The sequence below is a fragment of the Phaseolus vulgaris genome, chromosome 5 (assembly GCF_051622355.1).
Source record: "Phaseolus vulgaris cultivar YP4 chromosome 5, ASM5162235v1, whole genome shotgun sequence".
NCBI classification, from domain to species: Eukaryota; Viridiplantae; Streptophyta; class Magnoliopsida; order Fabales; family Fabaceae; genus Phaseolus; species Phaseolus vulgaris.
Genome location: NC_143502.1, coordinates 11378841 through 11406008, shown reverse-complemented (window position 1 = coordinate 11406008; position 27168 = coordinate 11378841). Strand labels below are relative to the sequence as shown.

Genomic DNA, 27168 nt, shown 5'->3' with positions numbered 1-27168 from the left:
GCAGAATACATAGCTGCTGGAAGTTGTTGTGCTCAAACCTTATGGCTAAGGCAGCAGCTAAGTGATTTTGGAATTCTATTAAACAAGATACCTATAAATTGTGATAATACTAGTGCTATAAATCTGTCTAAGAATCCTGTCATGCACTCAAGGACTAAACATATTGAAATTAGACATCACTTTCTAAGAGAACATATAGCTAATGGAACTTGTGATATAAAATTCATTGGTACTGAATTTCAATTAGCTGATCTATTCACTAAACCACTTGCTAAAGATAGATTTTATTTTCTTCTAAATGAATTGGGTATCATTAGCTTAAATTGTCCTCTGCAGTAAATATTTCAATCTGTTATTTTATATTTTAACATGTTTTGTTCTCTGGTTCAGAATCACAACTGTGACTAGGAAAGAGAAAGATTTACTTTTTCTCTCTCTCACTTTATCCTTGACTGCTTTTACAGTTATTAACCAGCAGGTATATGCTAATTAGCTTGTGGGTATCCTAATTGATTGGATTGTATGTAGGTGCAACAGATTATTTATCTAATTAAAATCTGGTTCCAATATATTCTTGCGCAAATCAACACCTGAATCTGCTGCACCACAGGAATAAAATCTGAAGCATATCAAATTGTTTTTTGTTTTAATCCATAATTTCTGAAATCTGATTAAATTGATTTCCTTTTAAAATTTGTGATTTTTCGAAATCTGATTTAAAGACTCTATATAAACCGAGCACTAATCAACTTTTCTCTCACACCTTCTCATCTATGCTATAAGCTGTCCAGGTTCAAATCTGCTTCTTTACATGTTTCGTTTCTGTTATTATTGATAATATGAACTGCAAATTTTTTTTCTAGCTGGAATTGTCTATTGATAAATAGGTGCAGGTAACAACAGACTGAGCATGGCATCCTCATCACACAGAAAGAAGAAATCCAAAGAGCAATCCAGCAGCAGCCAAGGCATCCTGGAAAAATGGTTTGCTGGAGATTCTGAAGCCATGACTAGGTTCATCCATGAGACAAGCAGAAAGCAAGTCAATACGCCCAAAGTGCTGAAATTCTCTTGGTTGAGGGAAGAAAATCTTACTGAAGCAAAAACTCTGCTCAAGCATCAAAAGCTGAAGAACTTCTTAGAAATGACTGGAAATGTCTATCCAGACTTGGTGAAAGTGTTCTACAACAATTTGGTTCAAGATGGCAAAAATTTGGTCTCCCATGTGAAAGGTGTGAAGCTGAAAATTACAAGGGAAATATGGAGCAATGTGGGAGGAATCAAGTATTCTGGAATGAAGGTTAGCAAAGGGAATACTGCTGGAATTCAAGGATTCAACAAGATGCAGTTTTACAGAAGTTGTGTTAAAAATCCTGCTGAATCAGTAGCTAGATTTCATGCTGGAAATCTGACATTAATTTCAAGACTCCTAGCCTACATAATTGCTTGGCAGCTTACTCCAAGAGGAAGTAATCATGCGACTCTCCATGAAGAGGACTTGATTCTGCTGTACTGTATCATGAATCAACTCAAGGTAAATTGGGTGAGTACAATGGTGGAGCATATGCTCAAATCCACAAGGCTTCCAGATTATCGTTTTCCATATGCTATTTTTGTGTCAAAGCTAATTGATTATTTTGAAGTTGACACTACAAATGAGAGAAATGACATCATTAAGGCAGCAAGTGAAATAGACAACTCTACTCTCTTGAAGATGGGGTTTCAAAAGGAGGATGACAACTGGGTATTTAGAAGGAATGCTGCAAACAGAGCTGAAAATGAAGCAGCTGATCCAGCAAATGAAGAAGAAGAAAATGCTGATGGAGTGCAGCACATGGATGAATCACCAGGGCACTCTGCTGGACATGAAGATGTTGCTGCTACAAGCCAAAATGCACTGGTTGCATATGAGGAACCTGAGTACAGAGGTGAACCTCTGTCCATGTTCGAAAGACAAGTACTAAGCAGGCTGGACACACTCACATATGACCAAAAGGCACATTATGAAATGACTTACGCCAGGTTTCAACACTTGGATGACCAAATTGAAGGAGTTCAAGTGCAGCTAGCTGAGCTTTACTACAACAACAAGTGATCCTATTTCTTAGTCTTTATCTTTTATATCTTGTTGAACAATTTGAATTCAGTCGGTTTGGTTTTATTCTGCACCAGTTTTAGTTGGTTTTTATTTTGGGTTGTAATAGAACACTATACTGGTTGTTTATTTGAACTGTTATGAATGTCTTTATCCCATGCCTTATTCTGTTTGATGAATCCAAAGGGGGAGAAGAACTGAGAAACAGCTCACAAAGGTTGATGATCTTGTTAAAGCTGCAGGGAGGTAGCACAAAACTCACACACTGCTATTTTCTGGTTTTATTTCTAAACGTTGTTGTGCAGGTTTTGGTAGTTAGTACAGTGCAGTTTTTGATCATCAAACTATGCCGTGCAAAGGGGATTTGTCTCCATCAAACAGGGGGAGATTGTTGAATATGGATGAAGCTTCTTCTCTACCTAGTATTAGTGTGTGTTTGATGTAGAAAATAACTTGTTTGCTTTGAAGTTTGTAATAGGTTTAGATGATCTTGTATTTAGGCGTGTGTATGTGTAAGGTTTCCTTTTGCTACATGACCTATCCTAGATGCCTAACCAAGCCTAGAATAAGCACATGAAGTGGTTAAAAGTTTTTCCAAAAGCTTTCTAGAGGTTTCTTCAAAAATCAGGACTCTACACAAAAGGAAACTTGATGAGAAGTTAGAAACTGTTTTCTATATAAAGAAAAGTCTCTCTCACATGAAAGGATGTTGAGCAATTACGTTTTTGACAGAGATTAAACACTTTCTATGTGAGAAGAAGGTTTGAAAAGATTTTTGAAAGGTTTTCCAAAAAGGGATTTTCAAGTGTGCTTGTTCTAGGAAAACTTTGATCTTGGTGAAGGTGCTGGTGCAGTTCTGCAGCAGAGTTGAACTACTGGTTTTGAGTTCTTGCATCTTCTTTTCAGGTGTTATCTTTCCTTTATTCTGAGTGATCCTATTTCTTAGTCTTTATCTTTTATATCTTGTTGAGCAATTTGAATTCAGTCGGTCTGGTTTTATTCTGCACCAGTTTTAGTTGGTTTTTATTTAGGGTTGTAATAGAACACTATACTGGTTGTGTGCAATCTCTCTATCTCTAACTCTTTAAATTCAGTTTTACTTGTTGTTTGCTGGTATAAACAACCGATTGTTTTTCTGGTTGTGCTGATTTTGTTTGCTGTTTTTGGTAAACTGAATTTCTTATCAATAGTTTCCTGAGATAAATTCATTCTTGTTTTAAAAGTTTACGAAAATCCTCTTTAAACAAATCACCCCACCTCTAGTTTAAAGCCATCCATTCTAACAACATAGACGTTAGACTGCACTTCGTGAGAGACATTGTTGAGTCTAAGGAAGTCATAATAAAAAAGATAGCATCAGAGGAGAATTCCATAGACATGTCTACAAAGTCCTTGCCAAGATCAAGGTTTAGACGGTGTATGGAACTAATTTTTTCATTTGAGAAAAACGGAAGATGAAGTTGGGAGCTCTTCCATGAAGATCATTTGTTGAAGAGCTTAGTCATATGGTTTGACCGTCTTATGGAAAGAATCAAAAGATCTTCTAGTAGTAATGTAACACACCATTTATTGCATGCATTTATTAAGCATAACTATTTTAATTGCTAAGTGGTTACTATAATTTTGAATTTTCTTTGTAACTTTTATTATATTTAATTAAGTGGTTGAATAGTCAGATAACAAGATAAAAAAAACACAAAAAATAATCATTCATATGAACAAGTGGGAATTAAAGACAACACTAGTGGAAATTAATTACTTGTGAGCATTAAATGTTGCTTAGTGAGAATTGATGTGAAATTTAGAGGATCTTAATAATTTTTTCTATAAAACGATGCACTTAAAATGTAATAAGCAAGATACATAAATTTTGAAAAAAAAATTGAGTTTTCCCTTGTAAGAACTTCATATACAATAACCCAAATATAATCTTACGAGAGCAACTTGTGGTAATCAATCCCATGATTTACCACTTAACTTCTCATATTTATTGAGTGTGGCGTGAATATCCTTTCCCAAATTGAATATAAAAATGCTACATCCTTTTTTTCATCATATTCTCCGTTTTTTCATGAAGTAAACTAGTTTTTTATTTTTTAAATGTTGTATAATCATATTATAATATTATATTATATAATTGTATGTTTTATCAAACCAGGTTATGTTGTTGATGGATATTATACAATGGGATGAGATCAATGTTTTGATTGGTGTATGTCATCTTCTTTATTTTAGGGTGATGAGTCACCTAAATTAAGTGAGTGTGTGCATAATAAACTTAGGAGGAGTTCACACTCATTATAGTATTCCGAAAGCCATCAGATCTTATAGTTACTTAGACGTGTTTGGTCACCTTAAAAAATAATGAATGTTCAATGTATTTATTTAAATGATATTTTTATATAATATTCATTGAGTTGCTTTTGAGGTTACATGTTTTGTTAAATTCTATTCGCTCATTATTTTATTAATGTTTATGTATTGGAAAGCGATAATAATGGTTCTTATCGGTTTTGACATTTGAACCTTGTGAAATCCAAGTTGTTAACGAAGTTCAATCTCTTGATGAACTAACAAACTTTAACACCAAAATCAACTGAAATTCTACTTGTAAAATACTTTCTGACGCTAGAGTCTAGTAAGTTTAAAATAAGTTAATTCATGGACTTATATTTATAGACTATAAGACTCAATATTTGTGCTAACTGTCCGAGTTATAAAAATATCTCCTATGTTTTAAGAAAATTTTCTACTAATAACCATATACGATTAATAATGAGATAATGAGTTTATATGCAAATGATTTACATTATTTGATTATTAAATTTGAATTGAATTGAATTGGGCTCATTTTTCCGAGTTGTTTAAACCGGGTACAGAGAAGCAAATAGTAATAAATACTCATTCGACTAGAAATTAGTTGTAAAGGTGCACTCCGTTATTGTATTTCTAAAACAACAATGGATATAAATATGTTTTACTTTATTTAGTTACAGTAGTAAGATCATTACAATTGTGTTTTACAAACCAATGTTATCTATCTATCTTACGCTATTTTTCAATTTTATCTACTTTAAATTATGCTACTGTTAGTTTTGTGAAAAACAAATACTGTGATTTGCCATTTATACTTTTATTTCATCCTCCCATTTTTAAAGGTAAATTCATCCTTTATAGCGTTGTGGTAAGTCACCAAGCAACGAGCATATGAATTCCTACTAATAACAGACAGTAAACAGGTTGAAACAATAAATGTCATCCAACAACTTAATCAAGTAACCAAATATTATTAAATTTCTATATTATATGTGTAATTTCTTACGAATTTTTTTATAAATTCCTAAAGAATTTCCCCTGTGCTCATCCAAGAACAACAACAACTCCTTATCATTTTCTTTCTCTAAATGAGAAAAAGCCTTCTCAACATAGCTGAACTCGCGTCCATACATATACGATGCACATGCTGCTTTGCATGTCAGTAACTGCAAATCACCTGATACAATTTAGGAAAACTCATTAACATGACTAAAAATAAAACAATAATAGTGAATGGACATGCAACAATATTTCCAGTGAAGTGTATATACACACTAATATCGTAACTTCACTGTCACTTAACAACATTAGAAAAGTTTGACCTCGTGTTCCCATAGTTCAACCATTCCAATGATATGATTATACCTGATTCAATCTCTGATTCAAGCTTGCTATTGCTGAAATGTCTTGTTATCCACCACCTACAACGAAGATACCAAGATTTTCCAGATGTACCATCCGTAAATATTTTAGGGGGTTTGTTAAAGGAACGATGTTGTTTGTGTCTATATTTAGTTTGAATGGGGCATGAAGACATACAGTCTTCTTCGTAGGAAAACAGTCTTAAGAAACATGAAGAGAAAACCTTCCACGTATTGTGTTCTGAATCTGTAACATCTAAATGTAAAGCAATCATTTCAAGCAGAGACTCAAGACTGTACTCTCCTGCAAAGACCAAGGAAACCAATCAACAACATAGACATAATGTATTATTAAGCATAAAGGATCTCTCTTAGTCTGTATCAGAAGACAAAAATTATCACAGCAAATATTTCTAAATCTGTAATTAGAGGGGCGTGAAATCCAATCAGAGACAACTGATTCAAATTTGAAGAGATTAATACAAAAGATAACAACTAAGGAAAAACTGGAGGCTAGGAGCTCTTCAGGTTTCCTGATCACTTGTATTTCTTTTCCTGCACCAGTTCCCCTCTTACTTTCATTAACCTCTTTCTACATCCCTTTTCAAGTTGACCTTGGACTCAACTTGAGAGAAATAGCGATATGCATTATTCAAATCACACAAAAGACATGATTCAGAATGAAGGTACCATTTTGGTGCATCTTGATAAGTTTAGCTAAGGCATCACTACATGTTGGATCCTTCTTTAATATATTCTCAAAACAGCTAAAAAGCATGACAGAGTTGTTTCGATCAAAACGCTCCAAGAGAGCTGCCCTCACTCTACAAGGGTGTATACATCAGTAACTTAAATAATCATAACAAAAAGCATCTTACGAAAGAAAAGGGATACGCACCTTAGTGGGAGTACAGAGGATGTATTACAGCACTGCTTCTCAAGCATATTTAGAGCCTTGTCAACTTGTCCTCCAATTAGCAACAGCTGGCAATAAAAAATAAAGTGAAGCCCTTTTTTATATCTCAAACATTATCCTATGCAGAAAAAAAAAACTAAAAGGGAACATGCTATGAGATTCCAGAGCACAAAGAAACTGAACAAGAGAAATTTTATTAATTGTTCAACAATCAATGAAATCAATATTGCAAGTATTTATAGTGTTTGCACCGTTCAGCTGCGGTGTGTACTGCCTAGCACTATTAGCTAATATGAATATTATAAAGAACAGTTATACACTATCATACAAGCAAACAGCCGAACAGTTGTACACTAATAATTCTTACTAACATCCCCCTCAAACTCAAGGAGAAGATTTTTCAGAAGAAAAATTCTTCACATTGAGTTTTCTTTGAAGAAACATAGATCGAGCTGAAGATAGCGGCCTTGGTAGCGCATCTACTCACTGGTCAAGGGCAGGAATATGATAAATATAGAGCTGCTTGGCCGGAACCTTCTCTCAAAAAAAAATCAATATCCATGTCTTTAGTGCAATTATGAAAAAAACATCAATCTCCATGTTTTCAGTTTAACAGACAACTAGAACGAAATACAAAATGATGTTTAGTGGTTCCATTAATGATGTTTATGATCCGTACCTGTACCAATGGAAGTAGTGCTGCTGAAGCAGAAGGTTCTGAGTTGAGAGCTAGTTGTAAGTATTTCACTGAATTTTCATAATAGGCATTAGGCTGATTTCTCTGCACATACATGAACTCCTCGAAATTTCTCTCATCAGAAAAATGCAAGGGCAACAACCACAAATCAAGTCCCCCTAAGTAAATGCACAAAAAGACAATATTGAAGTTAATAGTGAACCAGAGAGTAATCGCTATTGTTGCATAATCAGGAGAATTATGTTATAATTAAGTGCAGATTCCATTTTATATTTATTAGGACAGATTTGTTAGTGATTTGATTTTATTTGATTTGTACAGCTTTAAACACTCATTATTTCTGGCTTTCATTGCCTATTATTTCTTTCTTTAATTAGGTTGTAAAACAGTCTATAAATAGAGACTGTAATCACATTTGTAAGACATCTCAGAAATATATTTCATCTATTTCTTTCCACTTGGTATCAGAGCTCCTGATCTAGGAGACTCTGCTTCCGCAATTTTTTAGCCTTCATTGCTGTAATCATTTTCCTTGACAGCCTTTATTGCTGCAATTTTTTTTTTTTTGGACAGCCTTCATTGCTGCAACTTTCTATTTTCCTTATCCTTTCTCCATTGACCACCACCACCACCTTGCACCATTGACCGTTACTGCCACCGCCATTGACCACCGCCGACCACCACCACCGACCACCATTGCCGTCGCTCGCCGGAAACTGCACCGCTCGCCGGAACTGCCACTGCTCGCCGGAAACCGCCGCCGGCCGCCGGAAACCGCCACCGGAAAATTTTTCCGGCGGATTTTTTGTGTGTGCGTGAACAGGATCAAATTTTGCCAATCTGAACAAAGTTGGTTTTGAACTCTCATGGACTCCCTTAGTAAGCCATCTAGCTATTGTTCCTTTACTATGAGTGGTAAGAGTTCTAGTTTTTTATCCTTCAATGCTTCTAGTACTGAAAATATCTGGATTATAGACTCTGGTGCTACTGATCATATGACACCTCATTCCTCTTTTTTTTCATCCTACACTACTTTATCCGGTAAGCCATATATTACTGTTGCTAATGGTTCCACTACCCCCATTAATGGTCGTGGTAACATTCACCTTCAACCTTCATTTCCTTTAAAAAATGTGCTTCATGTTCCCAAACTATCCAATAACCTCTTGTCTATTCAAAAGATTACCCAAGATTTAAATTGTGCAGTGGTATTTTTTCCTTCCCATTGTGTTTTTCAGGATCTTGCCACGGGGAAGACTATTGGAATTGCTAAAGAGCAGGGCGGGTTATATTATTTACAGCATGAAGAAAATAAAAAGGGTGCTAGACTACAGGCACACACTTCTAATCTTCAGCAAGGTCGTGAATCTTGGTCATCCTCTCAGATATGGCTTCAACACAGACGTCTTGGTCATCCTCCATTTAGTACCCTAAAGTCCTTATTTCCTGTTTTATTTACAAAAGTGTCTGCTGAGTCATTTCATTGTGATGTTTGTCAGTTTGCTAAACACCATCGGACAACTTTTCCTCCCAATGGTAATAAAAGTTCTAAACCTTTTGATCTTATTCATTCAGATGTATGGGGACCTTCATCTATTCCTAATATCTCGGGTGCAAAATGGTTTGTTTCATTTATTGATGATTGTACTCGGGTTACTTGGATATTCCTCATGAAAGATAAGTCTGAAGTTTTTCACTTGTTTGTAAAGTTTTACAAAATGATTCAAACACAATTTGAAAGTCCAATTAAGAGATTGCGTTCTGATAATGGAAGAGAATATGTGAACCAAAACCTTTCCAAGTTCCTTGAGGAAAATTGAGTTGTTCATGAATTAACATGTGTGGACACTCCTCAACAAAATGGGGTTGCTGAAAGGAAAAATCGTCATCTCCTTGAGGTTACTCGAGCTTTACTTTTCCAAACATCTGTTCCTAGATCTTACTGGGGGGAAGCAGTCCTGACTGCCACTTATTTGATTAATAGATTACCCTCTCGGGTTCTAGAGGGTGTTACTCCTATTCAGGTTATGACCACATTCTATCCTTCTATTCCCATGTTGAATAGTCTTCAGAATCGTGTCTTTGGTTGTCCTGCTTTTGTCCATGTTCATAGTCCTTATCGGGGTAAGTTAGATCCTCGTGCCATCAAATGTGTCTTCATAGGTTATGCCCCCAACAAAAAGGGATACAAATGTTATCATCCTCAAAGTCGTAAAGTGTATATTTCCAAAGATGTCACCTTCCATGAAACAGAGTCTTTCTTTCCTAGTTCTCAGCTTCAGGGGGAGAGTATTCAAGAAGCTGAGGACCTTGAGTTGCCACCTTTTCCTTTGTTGCAGGATTTTGTTCTTAGGGAGGATGACAAAGACCCTGCACCAACATCATTACCAGAGAAGAATAATGAAGACAAATATTTTGGAAAACAATATCAGCGAAGGCAACAAGAACCCGTCCTGGTCGAACAGCAACTTCAATTGTCTGAACCAGAGGTAAGAACTCACACCAGTGAGACTCTTGAGGACACCTTAAATACTGCTTTTGAACCTAACCTAAATGATTTACCTATTGCCTTGAGAAAAGAAAAAAGATCTTGTGTCAAATATCCTATATCCCAATTTGTGTCTACAGAAAAACTTTCTATGCAACACCAGAGTTTTCTTTCAGCTATTGATTCTATCAAAATCCCTTCATCGGTACAAGAAGCCTTAAAATATGAGAACTGGATTCGAGCCATGAATGAAGAAATGAGCGCGTTAGAAAGGAATGAGACTTGGGAGATTGTAGAGAGACCAAAAGATAAGAAAGCAGTGGGTTGTAGGTGGATATACACAGTTAAGTATAAGTCTGATGGCACACTGGATCGGTATAAAGCAAGGTTGGTTGCAAAAGGGTACACTCAAACCTATGGGATCGATTATGAGGAGACTTTTGCTCCAGTGGCAAAAATGAATACCGTCAGGATTATTCTCTCCCTGGCAGCACACTTTGGTTGGGCAATGCATCAATTTGATGTTAAAAATGTCTTCTTGCATGGAAGCTTGGAGGAAGAAGTATACATGGAGATTCCACCTGGTTATGGTATTGTTAATGAAGGGAATAAGGCGTGCAGACTTAAGAAGGCCCTATATGGTCTTAAACAATCACCTCGTGCTTGGTTTGGAAGGTTTACTCAAGCTATGGTATCTTTGGGGTACCGACAAAGCCAAGGTGACCATACTCTGTTTATAAAACATTCTCAGAATGGTAAACTCACTCTACTTTTGGTCTATGTAGATGATATGATTATTACAGGTGATGATGAGATTGAAAAACAAAATTTGAGGGAGAGACTAGCTGCTCAATTTGAAATGAAGGATCTTGGGAAGCTGAAGTACTTCCTTGGGATAGAGGTTGCTTACTCGAGACAGGGCATCTTTATTTCTCAAAGGAAATACATCCTTGATCTTCTCAAAGAGATTGGTAAGTTGGGTTGTAAGCCCACTGGAGTGCCAATAGAGCAAAATCATAGGATTGGGAATGATGAGGAAAACCCAAAAGTGGAGAAGACACAATATCAAAGACTTGTGGGAAAACTCATTTATCTTTCACACACTAGGCCAGATATAGCCTATGCAGTTAGTGTGGTTAGTCAATTTATGCATGATCCAAGAGAAAGACACTTGCAGGCAGCAGATAAAATTATTCAGTACTTAAAAGCCTCTCCAGGAAAAGGATTGCTATTCAAAAAGGGGGAAAACTTATCCATGAAAGTATATACTGATGCTGACTATGCAGGATCGATTGTTGATAGGAGATCCACCACAGGCTACTGCATGTTCTTGGGTGGAAATCTAGTGACATGGAGGAGCAAGAAGCAAAATGTAGTTGCAAGATCAAGTGCAGAGGCAGAATTTAGAGCCATGGCTCAAGGGGTGTGTGAACTCTTATGGATGAAGATCATACTTGATGACCTAAAAATAAAATATGAAGCTCCTATGAGTTTGGCATGTGATAATAAGTCTGCTATCAGTATTGCACACAATCCGGTTCAACATGATCGAACAAAGCACGTAGAGATAGACCGACACTTTATTAAAGAGAAGTTGGATGATGGTCTTATAGCCACTGAGTACATCCCTTCAAGACTCCAATTGGCAGATATGTTTACTAAGGGACTTCCCACAAAACAATTCGAAGATCTTACTTGCAAGTTGGGAATGATAGATATACATTCACCAACTTGAGGGGGAGTGTTGCATAATCAGGAGAATTATGTTATAATTAAGTGCAGATTCCATTTTATATTTATTAGGACAGATTTGTTAGTGATTTGATTTTATTTGATTTGTACAGCTTTAAACACTCATTATTTCTAGCTTTCATTGCCTATTATTTCTTTCTTTAATTAGGTTGTAAAACAGTCTATAAATAGAGACTGTAATCACATTTGTAAGACATCTCAGAAATATATTTCATCTATTTCTTTCCACTGCTATCAAAACCAAGAAACGATGAGCAATAAGTTCTGAAACCAATTTGATAAAAAAAGAAAGAAAAGAAAGAGTAACAGAACAGGGAAGACAAGAGACTGTTTATATTACTCACCAAATAATGAAATAATTATAGAAAACAGTATACCCAGGAATTTTGAGGAACCTGGTTCCTCCCATATCCTTTATATACGCTCATTACAATTTTTCCTCATGAAAAACTAACTGTAACTACCAAACTGACTTACTAATTGTTATTTAGTTAGTTACATAAGATAACCTTGACTATTTCTCTTGTTTCTCCTCTGAAACTCTAAGAATTTGGATTTGATCCTAACTCAACTCCAAAAAACTGGTTCATGGGGCAAGGCTTTACCCCCACCATACTAGTTTGATGATATCACCAGTCTGTGAAATTTCAAGTGTGAAATTAGTAACAGGTAACGGTTTTGCTCTAGAGCCTGGGTAATCAACTAAACTTTTGATATCATATCAAACCAATTTTTTTGCAGATGTGGCGCATAGGGATCTTGACTTTGCCTTGGATACTGGTATTTTCCATTACCCATGAAAGCAAGTTTACCTTACAATATATTAAGTAACTATACGACATCCATTTCTTGGGTTCCTAGTTGCCTCCTACATTTTGTTTTGTATTTCCTCAAATCACTCTGCATTGGGCTTGGATTTCTCTGGGAAACCTCTCTGCTACATCATAACCACAAAAAGAGTAAGCCCTCAGTCTCGTAAAATGATTCATCTAATGGAGGCCTATAGAGATAGATATTCCTAAGGGGCCCATCTGAACTGAATATCTAAGCATATAACACAGACTTCTGAAAATCATAAACAGATTAGTCTTGTATGGAATATTCAAAGCAAAAGAAAATTGTCATCCACCTCCACGACAGTGAAAGCATGCCAATTGGATTATCTCACTCTAACAGAAAAGAATAGAAGAAAGAACATGAAGGGTCTCAGTGCCCAATTAGTAGCATTGTCTGAAGTTTCAAGAAGTCAAATGGGAACTCTACACCATCATTTTCTTTATCTCCAACATAAACCATAGTAATAGGGTGAGGTGCTATAACAAAACTAATCATAGGTTGCTACAAACAAGTTATCATTGACAAGAGAAAAATCACAATCTAGCCTTTCGAAAAACAAAAGAGTAGGAAAATCCATATACAATCATATAAGCACATACACATTCTCACTCAGATGTAATTCCACAGAAAATAGATATTTCGCATGTTCAGTGAATAAACACCATACCAAGACCATACAAGATATCCTGTGTAAGACCTCCACTGTTAGAAAAAGGGTCTCTACATCCTTTTTGCTCTTTAGAATTTAAGTAAAAACCTTCTGGCTGAAAGTTCTGATGTTGATTTTCTCTTTTATTAGTACCAACCTCCATGTCTTCATTCAATACAACATCCCTAGATATATGCTTATTATTCATGATAGAGGCATCTGAATCACGTTGACAACACGAGTCAGCCATATGGGATTCAACTGACTTATACTGCTCAGATAGTCCAGTTTTATTGGTAAATGAGGTCTCCTCCATATGTGAGTTCTCTTGCAAGTCAAACTGGTCTGAGTTTCTCCACTGGAATTCTTTGGGGATAGAAGAATACCACAGCTCATAGAATGTCAAACCCATCATCATCTTTAACACAGGATGAATGTCAACCCTTTCTTGCTCAATGCTAAATGAGAAATCAAAAGACAAAAATAAATGAAAAAGGATACAAAAAGTGATAGAATTCAGAGAAGAAAATAATTTGAGAAATACTGTATATTCTTATTGCTCAAAAACAGCCAATACATTGATTATATAGACAGTCTAAGCGGTACTGAAACTATGCACCGTATGCCCTACTAACAGAAAATTATTACAATCAAAACAAAAAAGATAACAATCAAAAAGCAGTGGTGAAAGCATGCACCACTAATACCTCTTTAACAAAATCCACAATAGACAGTAAAGCATATACACTAACAGTCCCCCTCAAACTCAAGGTTATCAAAAATAATGAATAACATTGAGATTGTCACGCAATAGAGAATATCAAGCGTGTGAGAGTGGTTTAGTAAGAATATCCGCAACTTGATCAGTAGCAGGAATATGAGTAACAATTAAGGATTGATTGAACACTTTTTCACGAACAAAAAAATATCTAGTTCCATATTGTTGGAGATCTTACATCGACTAGACATTTCATAGTATATAAGTGAGTGCAAACCTCACCTTATGAAATGATTTTTTAAGGTTGAATTAGGTTTAAAGTCCACTTATTTATATGGTATAGAGCATAGGGTTAGGATTCAATTTTTTTTTTTCTGGTGAACCTGCTGTTCACCGGTGTTTTCCAGCAGCCGCCGTCGTCGTCGCTGCAGCTGCCAATTGGCCAGCAACTGGATCTATCTTTATCATCTATGGCTTCTTATGCTGCCACTATGCCTGATCCGTCCATTTATATTATTATGTCAATGTTCATCTCTCCATGACAAATTGGATGGAACTAATTAAGACACTTGGACCTCACATGTTAAATTATGGCTCAAGAGTCAAGGTTATGTTGATCATCTTACCTGTATCAATGTTGATGAAAATGAGGTTTCTCGTTGATTGAAAATTGATATTCAATTATGCATTGTTATCAAATCTACTATTCACTCATCTTTAAAAAAAAATCGTACTTACGAGACGTGTTCAAAAGTTTGGGAACAGGCAAAATTATTATACGCCAATAATACTCACCGTCTTTATGGTGTGTGTCAAAATCTCCTCACTATTGTTGCTCCCAAACGTCTTGATGGTACAATGTCTGAATATCTGGGTAAATGAACAAGCGTTTTGAGACGAAGTAAGAATTCGTTAATTGAACTATCACCCTTTCTTCATAGTACACAATTCAATTCGCAGGTGTGTGCCTTCGCTTTAGTTTGTGAATTAAAATGCGAATGAGCTTTGTCCCAAAGTTGAAAAGAATGCTTGCATCTGATGACTCTAGCTAAGAACGATGTAGAGAAAAATGATTGCAACCACGAGAGTATGAGTTGACCTAGCGTTTCCCAAGTACTGTATTCTGGATTTTCAATTCCAAGATCACAATGAAAAGTGAAAGATATTGTGAAGGAATTAAAGGATTGACGACAAAACGATGAAGGCGATGTGCCTTGATAAAATGTTCAACCTTTTGTTTCTAGATCAAAAAATGTGTTAGAAAGTTCCCCGATAAATAAGAGAAGAGAACTGGTGAGGGAGCAGTTGATGAAATTGGCATAGGTGTGAGCAATGGTGTTGAGTCAAATTCAGTAGCCATAGAGAAATTATGAAGCTACAAAAGAAAAGATACAAAATCGTAGCCATGAAAGAGTTTTCAAGCTCTGGATACCATGATAGAATTCAGAGAAGAAAATAATTTTGAGAAATAGTGTATATTCTTATTACTCAAAAACAAACAATACATTGATTATATACACAGTCTAAGCGGTGCTGAAGACATGCATGACATGCACCACAAACAAAAAATGATTACAATCAAAAGCAGTGCTGAAAGCATAGCATGCACCACTAATACATCTTTTAACAGAATCCACAACAGACAATAAAGCATACACTAACATAAAGAAAGTGAATACAAAAAAATAATTAGAACCTGGTGGTCCCCCTATAACACTATTTCTCAAACACTGATATGTATTTTAGTATTTTTGAAGTGAAAACCACCATTAATGAAGGAAAATTATTTGTGAATGGAAAGTTCATATTTTAAGCCATTTCGTAATACACTTTAGTGCCAAAAATATACCATGATAATTTGGTCTTATTTGAGTCAATTTGCATATATTTGAGCATGTATCTAGTACTTAACTATATTAGTAGGGTACGTCCTAGGCAACCTAACCTATGTATATTGAATGTGATGGTAGAACATAAATGAAATAAACTATTATTTGTAACTGTCAAAGTATTGAAACTATTATATTCCCTCGATGCATCTCTTGGGTCACTTCTTGAATGGTGAGAACACTTAGCTACGTATCTATCTAGGACGGCAGTCAATTTGCTGTATCTTTAAAAGTCACCAAAGAACTAATCCATCCCCAAATTTCCATAATGTGTTACCAATCCCAAATTCATCCTCGTCATTGGGGCAGTGTCAATCATTTGGAATATTGACTTTATGCAATTATGTTTGTTTTTCTATAATGACAAAACTTGTCTGCTCTAAATGCTAGCAAACAATAACAATATTAAGTGGCAAAATTCATACTTACCTTGCCTTTTACAACGGGCAGTCAAGTACCAAGCTCTCTAGAGTAATAGAATTAAGATACTATTCCAAACAATCTGGAAAAATTGAGCACGACGATAATTACCATTAAAACCTTATCAACCATTATGAGGAATTTAGGTTTTATTGAAAAATATACGACCCTGGTAAAAATATAATAACTAACAATGATAGGCAACCAGCTCAAGACATTATATAGAGTAATGAGAAGTTATGAAATATCCAATCTTGGCACCATGGTGCAACACATATCATTCGGCAAAGAACACATTATAATTAAATTACATACCATAAAACAAGCTGGTATGCATCCCCCGCCTTCCCTTGCATAAGACAGAAAAAAATGAACTCCAAATGGACTGCATATCTGCTCTGCTCCATAAACAAAATTCTACATTAAGAACTGAAGACTAAACAATCAAGATGACAATTTAAATTCATAATTGACGCCTCAATTGAAAAATATAATTTATTTATCAAGTAGAATTAAAGTCAGTGGATAGATTGATAAGATTGTTTGCAATGCCAATGGTAGAGTTTCCCACCAGAAAGTTTAAACATAACATGGGACCATGCACATTACCACAACCTGATTGATCTCATACAGCTTGCACATACAAAAAGGTAATACGTAAATAATTTTAAAATTACTAAGACAGTAAAATCTAGAAACTTAGAAGCCTATTTGGTTTGAAAAACATTTTTGTTTTGAATTATAGTTTGCATAATTCCCTATATTAATCTTTCAAAACAAGAAACAAAGTGAAAACAAATTGACATTTTTGAAGATTCTCAATTTCCACTACTCAAAATACATGCAACTCAAGATTTAAGAGAACTTAATAATTTCATTCACACTTTAAAGCTTTAATCATAGATTATTGGACTGTAATCATTAGATAAACTGAAATTCTAAATCTATATTGTCAATCATGCATTGAAAAAATCTGAAATTTTTTCAAGATTATCTCCAAGAACCCTGCCCTTCTTTGGGTTGTTCTTCAGGGAGTTCGAGCTTATTCTTCTCCTTCTAGGGTCCTTGAGGTTTGGTTATTCCTGTTGTTTTGGTTTATTTTTCGATTTTTCTAGGTTTTTTTTTCTTTGGGTTCTTGGTTGTTCTTTTTTACTTTCTCTGCAATGTGGACTCTTAATCTGCAGGGTTCCAAATACCTTGGGAATGTTTACAAGATCATGGTGTCTACAAACCGGTTCAACAATATGTATGGGTTCAACACAAAACCTTTGCGCAACCCTTGAATAATGCATGCAACATCCCTTTGTCGCAGTTGCCTTCACCATGCATCAAGGGTGACATGGTTTCAGTTCAGATTCCAGAAGAAGTGTATTTGGCCGGTTTGGAAGATTGCAAGAACCATTTGCATGGGAGGTTGATCCTGAATAAGGGGGATAAACCGGTCAAGCACCTTGAACTTTGCAAAAAGCTCAGCGCTATGTGTAGTTCTTTGGCTGAATGGAAAGCTATAGGGTTTTTTTGAATTTGCTTTCTCTTCCCTTGAAGACATGTGGAGAGTCTTAGCTGTTGGATCTTGGAACCTATCTTCTAGTATTCTTAGGACTTTTGCGTGGACAAAGGACTTTGTTCCTGCTTCTATGAAGATGACTAAGGCCCAATGTTGGGTTCGGATACATGGCCTCCCAATGGAATATTGGCAACCAAAGTCCATCTTTTCTATACCCAGAGGCATTGGATCACCTATGAAGAAGAATCAGGGTTTCTTTGCTATGGTTCTTTCAGATCTGCCACACCAACTATTGGTGGAAAGGCTAGGGTTTGCACCTTTTCATTCTTTTTGTAAAATGATTGGTCATCTTATTGCTAACTGCAGAAGGTGCAATCCTGTTGTTGTTGTTGATTAAGGAAACAAAACCAATCTGGTTAAACAACAATATGTGGCCAAGAAGAACAGAGACTTGAGGGAGGGTGTTTCTGATCCTCATGATGGCATTATGTTCCCCATGACTTGGCTGCTAATGAACATTCTTCTAAACCTGATGACAACTTTAGATGGTTTGGAGGCAATGCCTAGTCTCGTGGAGGATTCTAAACTTCTGCATAATGATGAAAGTTCTCTTGAAAAGGTTTTCACTGATAAAGAAACTTTAGATAGTTTGGTCCCCCATGTTTTGTATTCCTTTCTTTTCTCTTTTATGTTATGTTTCATGTGATGATAGACAGATGATTGGTGGATTTTTAAGTGTCAACCTAGCTGAGTTGTTAAGATTTATAGTGATGCCTAACATGAGTTATTAAAAAGATTGACATTTTTTAAAATATTAATGAAAATAGGAAATGGAAACATCAAACTTTTTCTCAAACCAAGCATGCCTCTAGATAACTTCGAAAATGCAGCTTCAACACTGAACAAAGAGAATTCTGCAGAAAAACTGGAATTAAATAATTGAGAATTGATGCAAGGCTTTTAGGAGAAACAAAGTTTAGAAAATGCTAAACATATTATGCTATAAAATTGGTGTGGTTATGAACAGTGAACAATAAACTCAACATGTAGTTAGTATATAATATATAATAGTAGTACAGCTGCAACATTTAGCAAATCAGATATACCCTGATTTCTTCAAATTAGTCCCAATTCCACCAAGGCAAAGGAGGAAAAGAAAAGTATTATTTGTTGAGTACTTGATGGCTAGCTATAAACTTACAAGTCACTGCCATCAGGATCATTGTCTTTTCTCTTAGCTAGATGAGAGGACTTAAAAAACAGTGTATTCAACCTACACTGTTGGACTTTTATTGATGTATATATAGGATACAAAGAAGAGGCAAGGCACTTGCCTAAAACCCTAACCCTAAAGCTGGGTACACACAAGAAAAATAATAAAAAATAACATTACATTTCAACAGCTAGATCCCTTACCCCTCTTTCAATTAGAGTTTTCAGAATATAACACTTGCAGGACTTGCAATTGATTATTGAATCAGATAGCCTACCTCTCTCTCTTGAGACTTACCACCATCAACTTTGTTACATAACAGATTTTATCAGGCTTAAATAGTACACTTTCTGTTTTACTAAAAATAATTAAGGTCATAAATAACCTTTAGGTACTTCAGAAAAAGCTGAAAGTCAGAAACAGTTACTACCTGACAAATCATATTTATAAACATGTAACATAAAGGTAACCACTATAAAGAATTTAGTTGGGGAGTCTGAAAAACACCTGTAAAGGCCAACTCTTCATTGATCCAATTTTCTTCCACCAAATATCATAGAGATTCTCAATTCTTGTGGGATTAATAGAATTACTTTTCACATGCTTAAGAAGCTCCATTAAAACCTACACACATATCAGCATAATGACAGTGTTCAGAAACTAACTAGGGCATCAAGAATAGAAGAAATTATAACAATAAATATAAAATCATATTAATCAAATAGGAAGCAATAATCAAACAAGTAAAAAATAGCAAAATTTGGGAAGCAAATAAAACTTGACACCTCACGACATTCCCAATTTCACAGATAATAAGAGCAAAAAGGGGAGAAGGGTACCCAAAACTTAAGACGATTTCTGAAGGGAGAGGAGTCATTAAGTGTGCCCTTCATGTAGGCACTGAGAACACCACTGGCTGCAACCCAGTGATGCTGGTTGATGAGCCTCCGCAGCAGGTAGCGCAACCTTGTACGGTGTTCCTTCCTCAGAGGTTTGGGACCCAATCCCATGACATAGGAAGGCCTCGTAAGAGATAATAAGATTCTCTTTGCCAGCTTCTCTCGCGACCCCATTTGCCCTTCCTCATCCACAATGAAATTCTTCCTCTTACGCTGATTTGATTTCTTCACTATGGAACCTCCATTAATGGTCCCGGGTTCTGTGTCTAACAGATCAGTTTCCATTGATAACAAACTAGAGACACTTTGCATTATCCCAACACAAGCTTTGCCTGAAGAATTGAAGAAACACAATGTCAAGTCAACTGCTTTTCAATATATGATTAGCAACTGATGCCTTAAATTTGAGATTTGCAATATTATTCTATGAATTATGTAATTAAAAAACAATCTAGTTACATAATGTAATATATATATATATATATATCATAACACAGGAAAGAATATATGTACCTTCTCGACGACAACAATGAGCCAACACAGGGTGGCCCGGGGCAACACCAGTCTAGGTGCACAGCACAACGCGATTGGAATTAGGGCAGTCACAACTGGGTGCGGGATCTAGTCAATTTTAGGTAACATGTATTTAGTTTTTTAGTTTAAAATAAATTATAACATATGGAAGACAAAGTTTTGGTTTTATCCAACTTTGTTAAAGCATGTATGCATTTTTGTGTATGGATGCAGTGTTCAATTATAGCCCTGGAGCTCCTAATGTGGTGGTTGTAAACAAGGTTGGGAATGATGGTTGCAAGACTCCAAGAGGGGCGAGAGTGTACCGGTTAGGGAAGCATCAGATCAGACTTGTTAAGGGACACAGAACTACTTGAGTTTGAGTTTTTGTGTGTTCAATTCGGTTAACTATATATTAACTATCTCAGTGCTTTCCTACTCTTATATGTATTGCCTTGTAATGCAAATTGCACCTCTTTAGTGAAAACTTATTTAATAAGTGGATAATATAGGTTTCAAAAAAATCTGAATAATTTAATTTCTTTAACTTTTCAGGGAGTAGTTATTTCAGGAATTGCATACTATGTTCAAGAGCTGCGATAAAACTGAGAGGTCCCATATTTGCCCATATATTGTGTAAACTCTCCCATCCTCCATTTTCTGACTAAAACAATGACAATGAAGATATATGCTTTCCAAACCAAATTATTCAGCCACTCAGTGCAAAAATTGGTTCCGTGTGTTATGCATATGGCCTCATAGCAGCATCGCCTAAACTGACCCAGCAAAAAGCTCAAAAAAATTGGAGTGAACTTTTACTACATAACAGCTTCAACCAATTGGATCACAGCTACAGTTACAAATTTAGAAGGAATGCGACATGTAACAGGTGTTACAGCCATGCATGGGAGAGTGAGATTGCCCATCAAACATAAACTAAAAACTCCATTCCCATTCCATGCTCCCAATATTAGGCCAGCCCCAAACCACAAGCCCAGCCAAACCTAAACAAATTACCCCCACATGACTCTTTGGATCTTTGCATTTATGATCCAAGACACCTATCAAACAAATACAGTGAAATGACTAAAGGAGAAAGGCAATTATGCCACTGGCCAGCTAGAAAAAACTAAGCAAAGATTATGAGTCCCATTCATTAAACCACACCCAATATATACCCAATCAATCTAACATGTTTCTCCTCACATGTCAACAAAACAAGGCACTTTGGCAACAAAAACTAGGCTTTTCATTTATACTATTCCTTTGCTTCCGTCCTGTCCAAGCATAGGGTTGATATAATATAACTCTCAACATTAGTCACCCCAAAGAAAACATGCAAGTAACACATTGCCATTGGCCTCTAGTCATTTCTATTAAAAAATATATAGAAGAGAACAGCTCAACACATAATCACAACTCCATGTAATCTAAGTAATCCTACCCAATCAACAGAATTTTGGTAGCATTGCAAACCCAATCAACAGAATCTAAGCAAGTATCATATATAACTGAAAATCCAGCCAGCAAGCAATCAAAACATTTAAACAAAATGCAACTAATAAAATATGAAATGATACCTTAGTCTGCATAAGCTCCTTAACTTTTACAACTGGACCAGCTTTGAGCCCATTATACAACCTTCTTTTCTGGCAACAGCAAATGCCTTTGGTATAAGCAAAAAACAAAAATTGTTTTAGTAAATTGTTTCTTTACTCCCAAAACTAATTTAATTAAGAACCAAAACTGTTTCAATAGATTCATTCACTGATACTAAATAAAGAATAATAATCGAATATGAAATCGAACTAGCAAAGATGCACACAATCCATGATTGTCAAATTCGCGAGTCAACTCGTTAACTCGTTCGAGTTCACGTTTCCACATACCCTTACCGAGTAAACTCGATTTTTGAGTAAACTCGATTTTTGAGTAAACTCGGCAGAATCGGAGTGAACTCGGTGAACTAGCTCAAACTCGCGAGTCTGCTCAGAATTGGAGAGTTCAACTGGGTTTTCGTTTTAAGCAAAAACGGTGTCCTTCTGAATGGGGACAATTAAATCAAATAAACTGACCTTTAGGGTTTAGCGTTTCGTTTTCGTTTTCGTTTCACTTTGCGACTTCTGTTGAGTGCGCGGAGGTGGGGCGTCTTCTCTGAACGAGTGCGACGGTGGTGGCGATCGAGCGGAGCGGTCGCGCGCGGTTAGGTCGCAGGGTGGTGGCCGTTCGTACGTTCGCGCGGTCGTGCGGCGATTACGGTGATCGTGGGTTGCAGGTCGACGGTGGTGTCGGAGGTGCCGTTCATCACATAAGGTTAGAGATGGGTGGTGTGGAATTAAGTTTCCATTGTTAGTGGTGTGATTTATGCTTCTATTTAGATTAGTGAATGGAAAGTTCAGGAGGTAAAAGAATTAAAGCGGGAAGAAAGTTGAGGATCTTTATATTGAAATATGCTCATCTGTGAGCTAAGTTAATTAAAGTTATTAGATCGTTCTTAAACTAGTTTGAATTATTTTTAAAGATATAAGTTATAAATTTATAAATTTATTTTTATTTTTAAAAATATTTTTTTTATAAATTTGATTTAATTAAAATTTTATATATTATCTTCTTTAAATAATTATTCTAAAAAAGAAAAGTACAAGTTTCCTATATTTTTACAAAATCATTCTTATATTTTAAAAAATTAATCAATTTATTATTTATTATTTATTTTTTCTAATTAATAATAATATTATTATATAAAAAATTATTTTATATAAATAATTCTATTATTTTTATTGTAAATAATTTTATTTTTATTACTTTTAATAATATTTTTAAATTTTTATATAAATAAATAAAATAAAAATAATAATTAATAATAATATTATTATATAAGTTTATTTAATTATTATTAATCTATTTAATTTTTATTTATTATTTTTATTTTAAAAATTTGTTTTAATTAATATTATTATTTTATAAATTAAATCTAAATATTATTATTATTTTATTATTTAAATATCCATATTATAATATTAATATATTTTTTATTATTATAATATATATATAATATTGTATTTCGTTTTATTATTATATTGTATAATTAAATTATATTATTAAAATTAATTATTTTAATAACTATTATAAAATTTATATATCATAATCGACTAAGTTAACATATGTATAACATATATAATCGATTATATTATAGAATTTATACATAATTGATTATATATATAAATTTTTGATATAATTAATTTTTTTTGTTAAATATATGTATCAATACCTTCTATAGATATATATAAAGGGATTCTCTTCTTAACTACCATCTTATTTTATTTAAATTTTATCTTTATCTTTATATTTTATTTTATTTGTTATTTTGTGAAAAATTTAAATTTTATATCTCAAAGAGTTTAAATTTAAAACTAAATATTTGTAAAGTGAGATTTGTTCAAGAGCATTGTACAATTGCATCTTTTTCTCATCTTCACTTTTATCCCATCAAACTTTCTATCATATTTTTCTCCAGATCATCTTTACTTTTATCCCATTAAACTTTCTCTCATCTTTTTCTCTCGATCATCTTCACTTTTATCCCATCAAACTTTCTAGAAGAAATCGCACTTCTGTTCCAGAACCACTTCGAACCTTGTTTTTCATCTTATTTTATTTGTCATTTTGTGAACAGTTTAAATTTTATATCTCAAACTTTCTATTTTCATATTTAAATTACCAGAAGTTGTACTTTCGTCGTTCCAAACCCACGAAACCATTCAATAAGTTGTTTTTCAATTATAAAGTAGAATATGAAAATGCAATGTCTGATTTTACTTTTATTTTTTTATTGTGCTCACACAAAACACAAACAAATAGAACTATTAAAGAAAAACAAACAAATAAGAATTGTAGGGCTTTGTTCATTGAATAAAAAATTGAAAGAGAAAAAAACGTATCCGATAAAACTGCGTATGTGAAAGTGAGAAGGGTTAGTATATGAGAAAGGAGGGATTAGGAAGAAAAGGGAGGCGCATTAGGAAGTTTCGAGAGAAGGATATATTGAACACTAAAAAAAACTCCATTGTTATTCTTCTTTCCATTTTTTCTGTTTCTGTTGATTTTCTTTTATCTAATTATGCTTTTAATTCTGATTTTATTCAAGCCTTTAAAAGAAAGATATTTTAATTTTTTTAAAATATTATCATATTTTATATATTTATTTTCACATTTTGCAAAATATTTTCAAAAGATATTTTTCATTTACGCTATTTTTTTCCATCTATACTAAAATTTAAAATTTACAATTTATATTAAAATTTAAAAATTTAAAATTTAAAATTTAAAATTTAAAATTTTTATCTCTCAACTCCTCTTAATTATTTTATTTAAATTTTAAAACATGTTTCATAATTACTTATTAACTGTTTTTTTTAATTATTTTGTTTAAATTCAAAAAAATTGTTCTGTAACTACCCTATCAATTAATTTATTTGAATTCAATTTTTTTTTTATGTAACTACTCTATCAATTATTTTTTATAGATATTTTATTAAAATCTTAAAAAACTAATAACTACTCTATTAACTACAAAAAAAAAATACCAAAAAATATAATAAATAAAATATTGATATAAGATTAAATTAGAAAAAAGTAAATATACATAAAAATATTCAGAGATTTTTTTTTTAATATATCTATACCTATATATAAAGGGGACTCTTTAACTTTCCTCAATTTTTTTCGTATCTTATCCTTATATCAATATTTATTTTATTTCATTAATATGTACATTGTGTCATTTCTTATTTTTTTAAAATTTGAAAATTTAAAATTTAAAATTTTATATTTTCAAAAATTTTAAATTTTCAAATTTTCAAACTCTAAAGTCTTTTCTAAACACTTAAATTTTTTTAATAAATATAAGTGTAATGTATGAATAATAATTTGAGAATTGTGTGTTCCTACATATTTTGAGATTATTATTTTGTAATCATGTTGAGGAATGTGAGAAGACCAAACTTTTGGTTCAAGGGAACTCTATTCTAAAATTAACAAAGTAATGTTGAAGAAGAGAGTGGGAAAGATGAATAATGTTTGCTCTGAAGGTATAAGAGCATTACTATACACTAATAATTGTTTTGTATTTTTTTTTTCACTTTTACTAATAATATAAATGTAATGTGTGAATAATAATATTGTTTATTCAATTTTACTATTAAATATAATTATATAAAAATAAAAAAGCGGATACACAGGCACATAAGTGTCTGTGTTCCCGCTAATATATATAATATTTTTGTTTTATTATAATTATATTTATACTTTTATAATTAATTTTTTATATTTTAATTATATTTTTTATGTTTTATTATACATGCAATATAGTTTAAAAAAATATAAATGTGGAATGTGATAGAAAATATTGTGAATAAAAATGAGGGTATATAAGTCATTTTATATATTTGTGTTTGACTTTCTCTTCTCTCCTTCTCATTTCTCTCCAATTTTGAGAAGAAACTTGCAGTCCCTCTCCCGTACTTCCTCGCTCTTCCACATCCTTCCATCTGCTGATCCAAATAGGGGGTGCACCTTTACTTCCATCTGCTGGAATAGTGCATCCATAATTTGTCTATTGGAACAGTGCACCCCTGATCCAAACATTATGTTAGGTTCTGATTTTTTTATTGGGCTGTAGAATACAAAATGGGCTCCAAATTGGATATTTTTTATTTATTTGAGGTGCATATTTTTTTATTTTTTTTTTGGAATGCTCTCTTTTATTTAATTAAGAAAACTTGCTACAAATTTTATTTTATTTTGACAAAAAAATGAATTTGTAGCATTGTATTTTTTAAGTAACATCTAGGAGTAGATCAAATTCAACTAAGGTCAATCCAAGTGCATCTTCTATTTCTAATAGAAGTAAAAATGTTTCAGGAAATAAATCGGATATTGGATGGAAGCATGGGATAGATATTAATGGAAATGATAAAAAGATGAAATGTAATTATTGAATATTTAGATTCAAGCTTCATCTTGATGGAACTAGGGAGGACTCTGATGAATCTTGTGCTGGTCAAAATGTTCACTTATATGGAGCAATAAGAGTTTCAACTCTAGATGCAGATGATGGAGCAATAAGATGAAAATGAAGATGGAGATGATGAAGGAGAAGATATCATTAGAGGATTGGACATAAAAACTTGACATTTGTCCATTTATAATTATTTAATTTCTATGACTTGAACAATTTAACTTTTGTAGTATTTGTATGAACTTCTTTATTTGAGGTACTTTGAAGTTATATAATTTTCATTCACGACTAAATGTAGTTATTTATTATTAAAAAAAATCATGTAAGGAGTCGAGTTTACGAGTCGAGCCTAAAGAACTCCCATGAGTCTTCGTAAACTCTCAAGTTTGACAACCTTGACACAATTTAATTCTTATATTGAGATACTTACCATATGCTTAGAAAACTAAACACTTAAATACTCCATCCTACAACTTTGGCATCCTGTAATACCATCCTTGTCAGAAAATCGTATATATCTCTTAATATATTGATTATTTATTCATTTAAACGAAGGAATCTAACATTCATGTTAATATTTGTTATTGCTTTTGTCTATCACAATATTAAATTCAGATTATGCAATCTCCATTTTCACTTTTTGTTCTTGTCGGTTGACTTGGTCGTCGGTTGACTCTAGGAACAGGTTGTGACTCAGTCTGCCTTTATGAGATTTGTTCTTTCCTTGGGATCAAGTTAGTATTGGGCTAAGAAACAATGAGTAAGTAAGCAAGCAAGTAGTTTCAGTATTAGAAACGGCATACCTTTACCAGGGATCTCGAGTCCCTTTTATAGACTACATTTAGGTTACTCCTTGTAACTACCCTTCTCTCATGAGAA

The 27168-nt window shown here is 33.7% G+C and overlaps 1 protein-coding gene across 14 annotated transcripts; it reads right to left on the bottom strand.

The window, feature by feature from the left end:
• Positions 1 to 5348: 5348 nt before the first annotated feature.
• On the bottom strand, positions 5349 to 22486 carry LOC137835156 (uncharacterized). 14 transcript variants are annotated; one of them, XM_090302318.1, is made up of 14 exons: positions 22346 to 22486; positions 21851 to 21936; positions 20271 to 20378; positions 19698 to 20089; positions 19366 to 19482; positions 16454 to 16536; positions 16148 to 16220; positions 14625 to 14699; positions 13130 to 13569; positions 7368 to 7543; positions 6671 to 6756; positions 6463 to 6596; positions 5777 to 6076; positions 5349 to 5588 (listed from the first exon to the last, which is right to left on the bottom strand). In XM_090302318.1, exons 9-14 carry the CDS (start codon positions 13527 to 13529, stop codon positions 5398 to 5400), a joined length of 1287 nt encoding a protein of 428 aa, XP_090158444.1. In that variant the 5' UTR covers positions 13530 to 13569; positions 14625 to 14699; positions 16148 to 16220; positions 16454 to 16536; positions 19366 to 19482; positions 19698 to 20089; positions 20271 to 20378; positions 21851 to 21936; positions 22346 to 22486; the 3' UTR covers positions 5349 to 5397. The 14 variants fall into 14 exon arrangements, 12 of the variants coding, with proteins under 12 accessions (XP_090158444.1, XP_090158443.1, XP_068499629.2 ...); XM_090302317.1 differs by lacking the exon at positions 14625 to 14699; XM_068643528.2 differs by lacking the exons at positions 14625 to 14699; positions 16148 to 16220 and having other exon boundaries at positions 5777 to 5832; positions 5951 to 6076.
• Between the last annotated feature and the right edge of the window lie 4682 nt (positions 22487 to 27168).

Excerpts from the sequence above, each read along its gene's own strand:
- LOC137835156 (XM_068643524.2), bottom strand. The coding sequence starts at position 20,069 with ATGCAAAGTGTCTCTAGTTTGTTATCAATGGAAACTGATCTGTTAGAC. Across the intron at positions 16,537-19,365 it reads TGAAGAGTTGGCCTTTACAG|AGCAGATATGCAGTCCATTT; the intron begins GTGTTTTTCAGA and ends TTTATGGAGCAG. Across the intron at positions 7,544-13,129 it reads GGATATCTTGTATGGTCTTG|GGGGACTTGATTTGTGGTTG; the intron begins GTATGGTGTTTA and ends GCATTTACTTAG.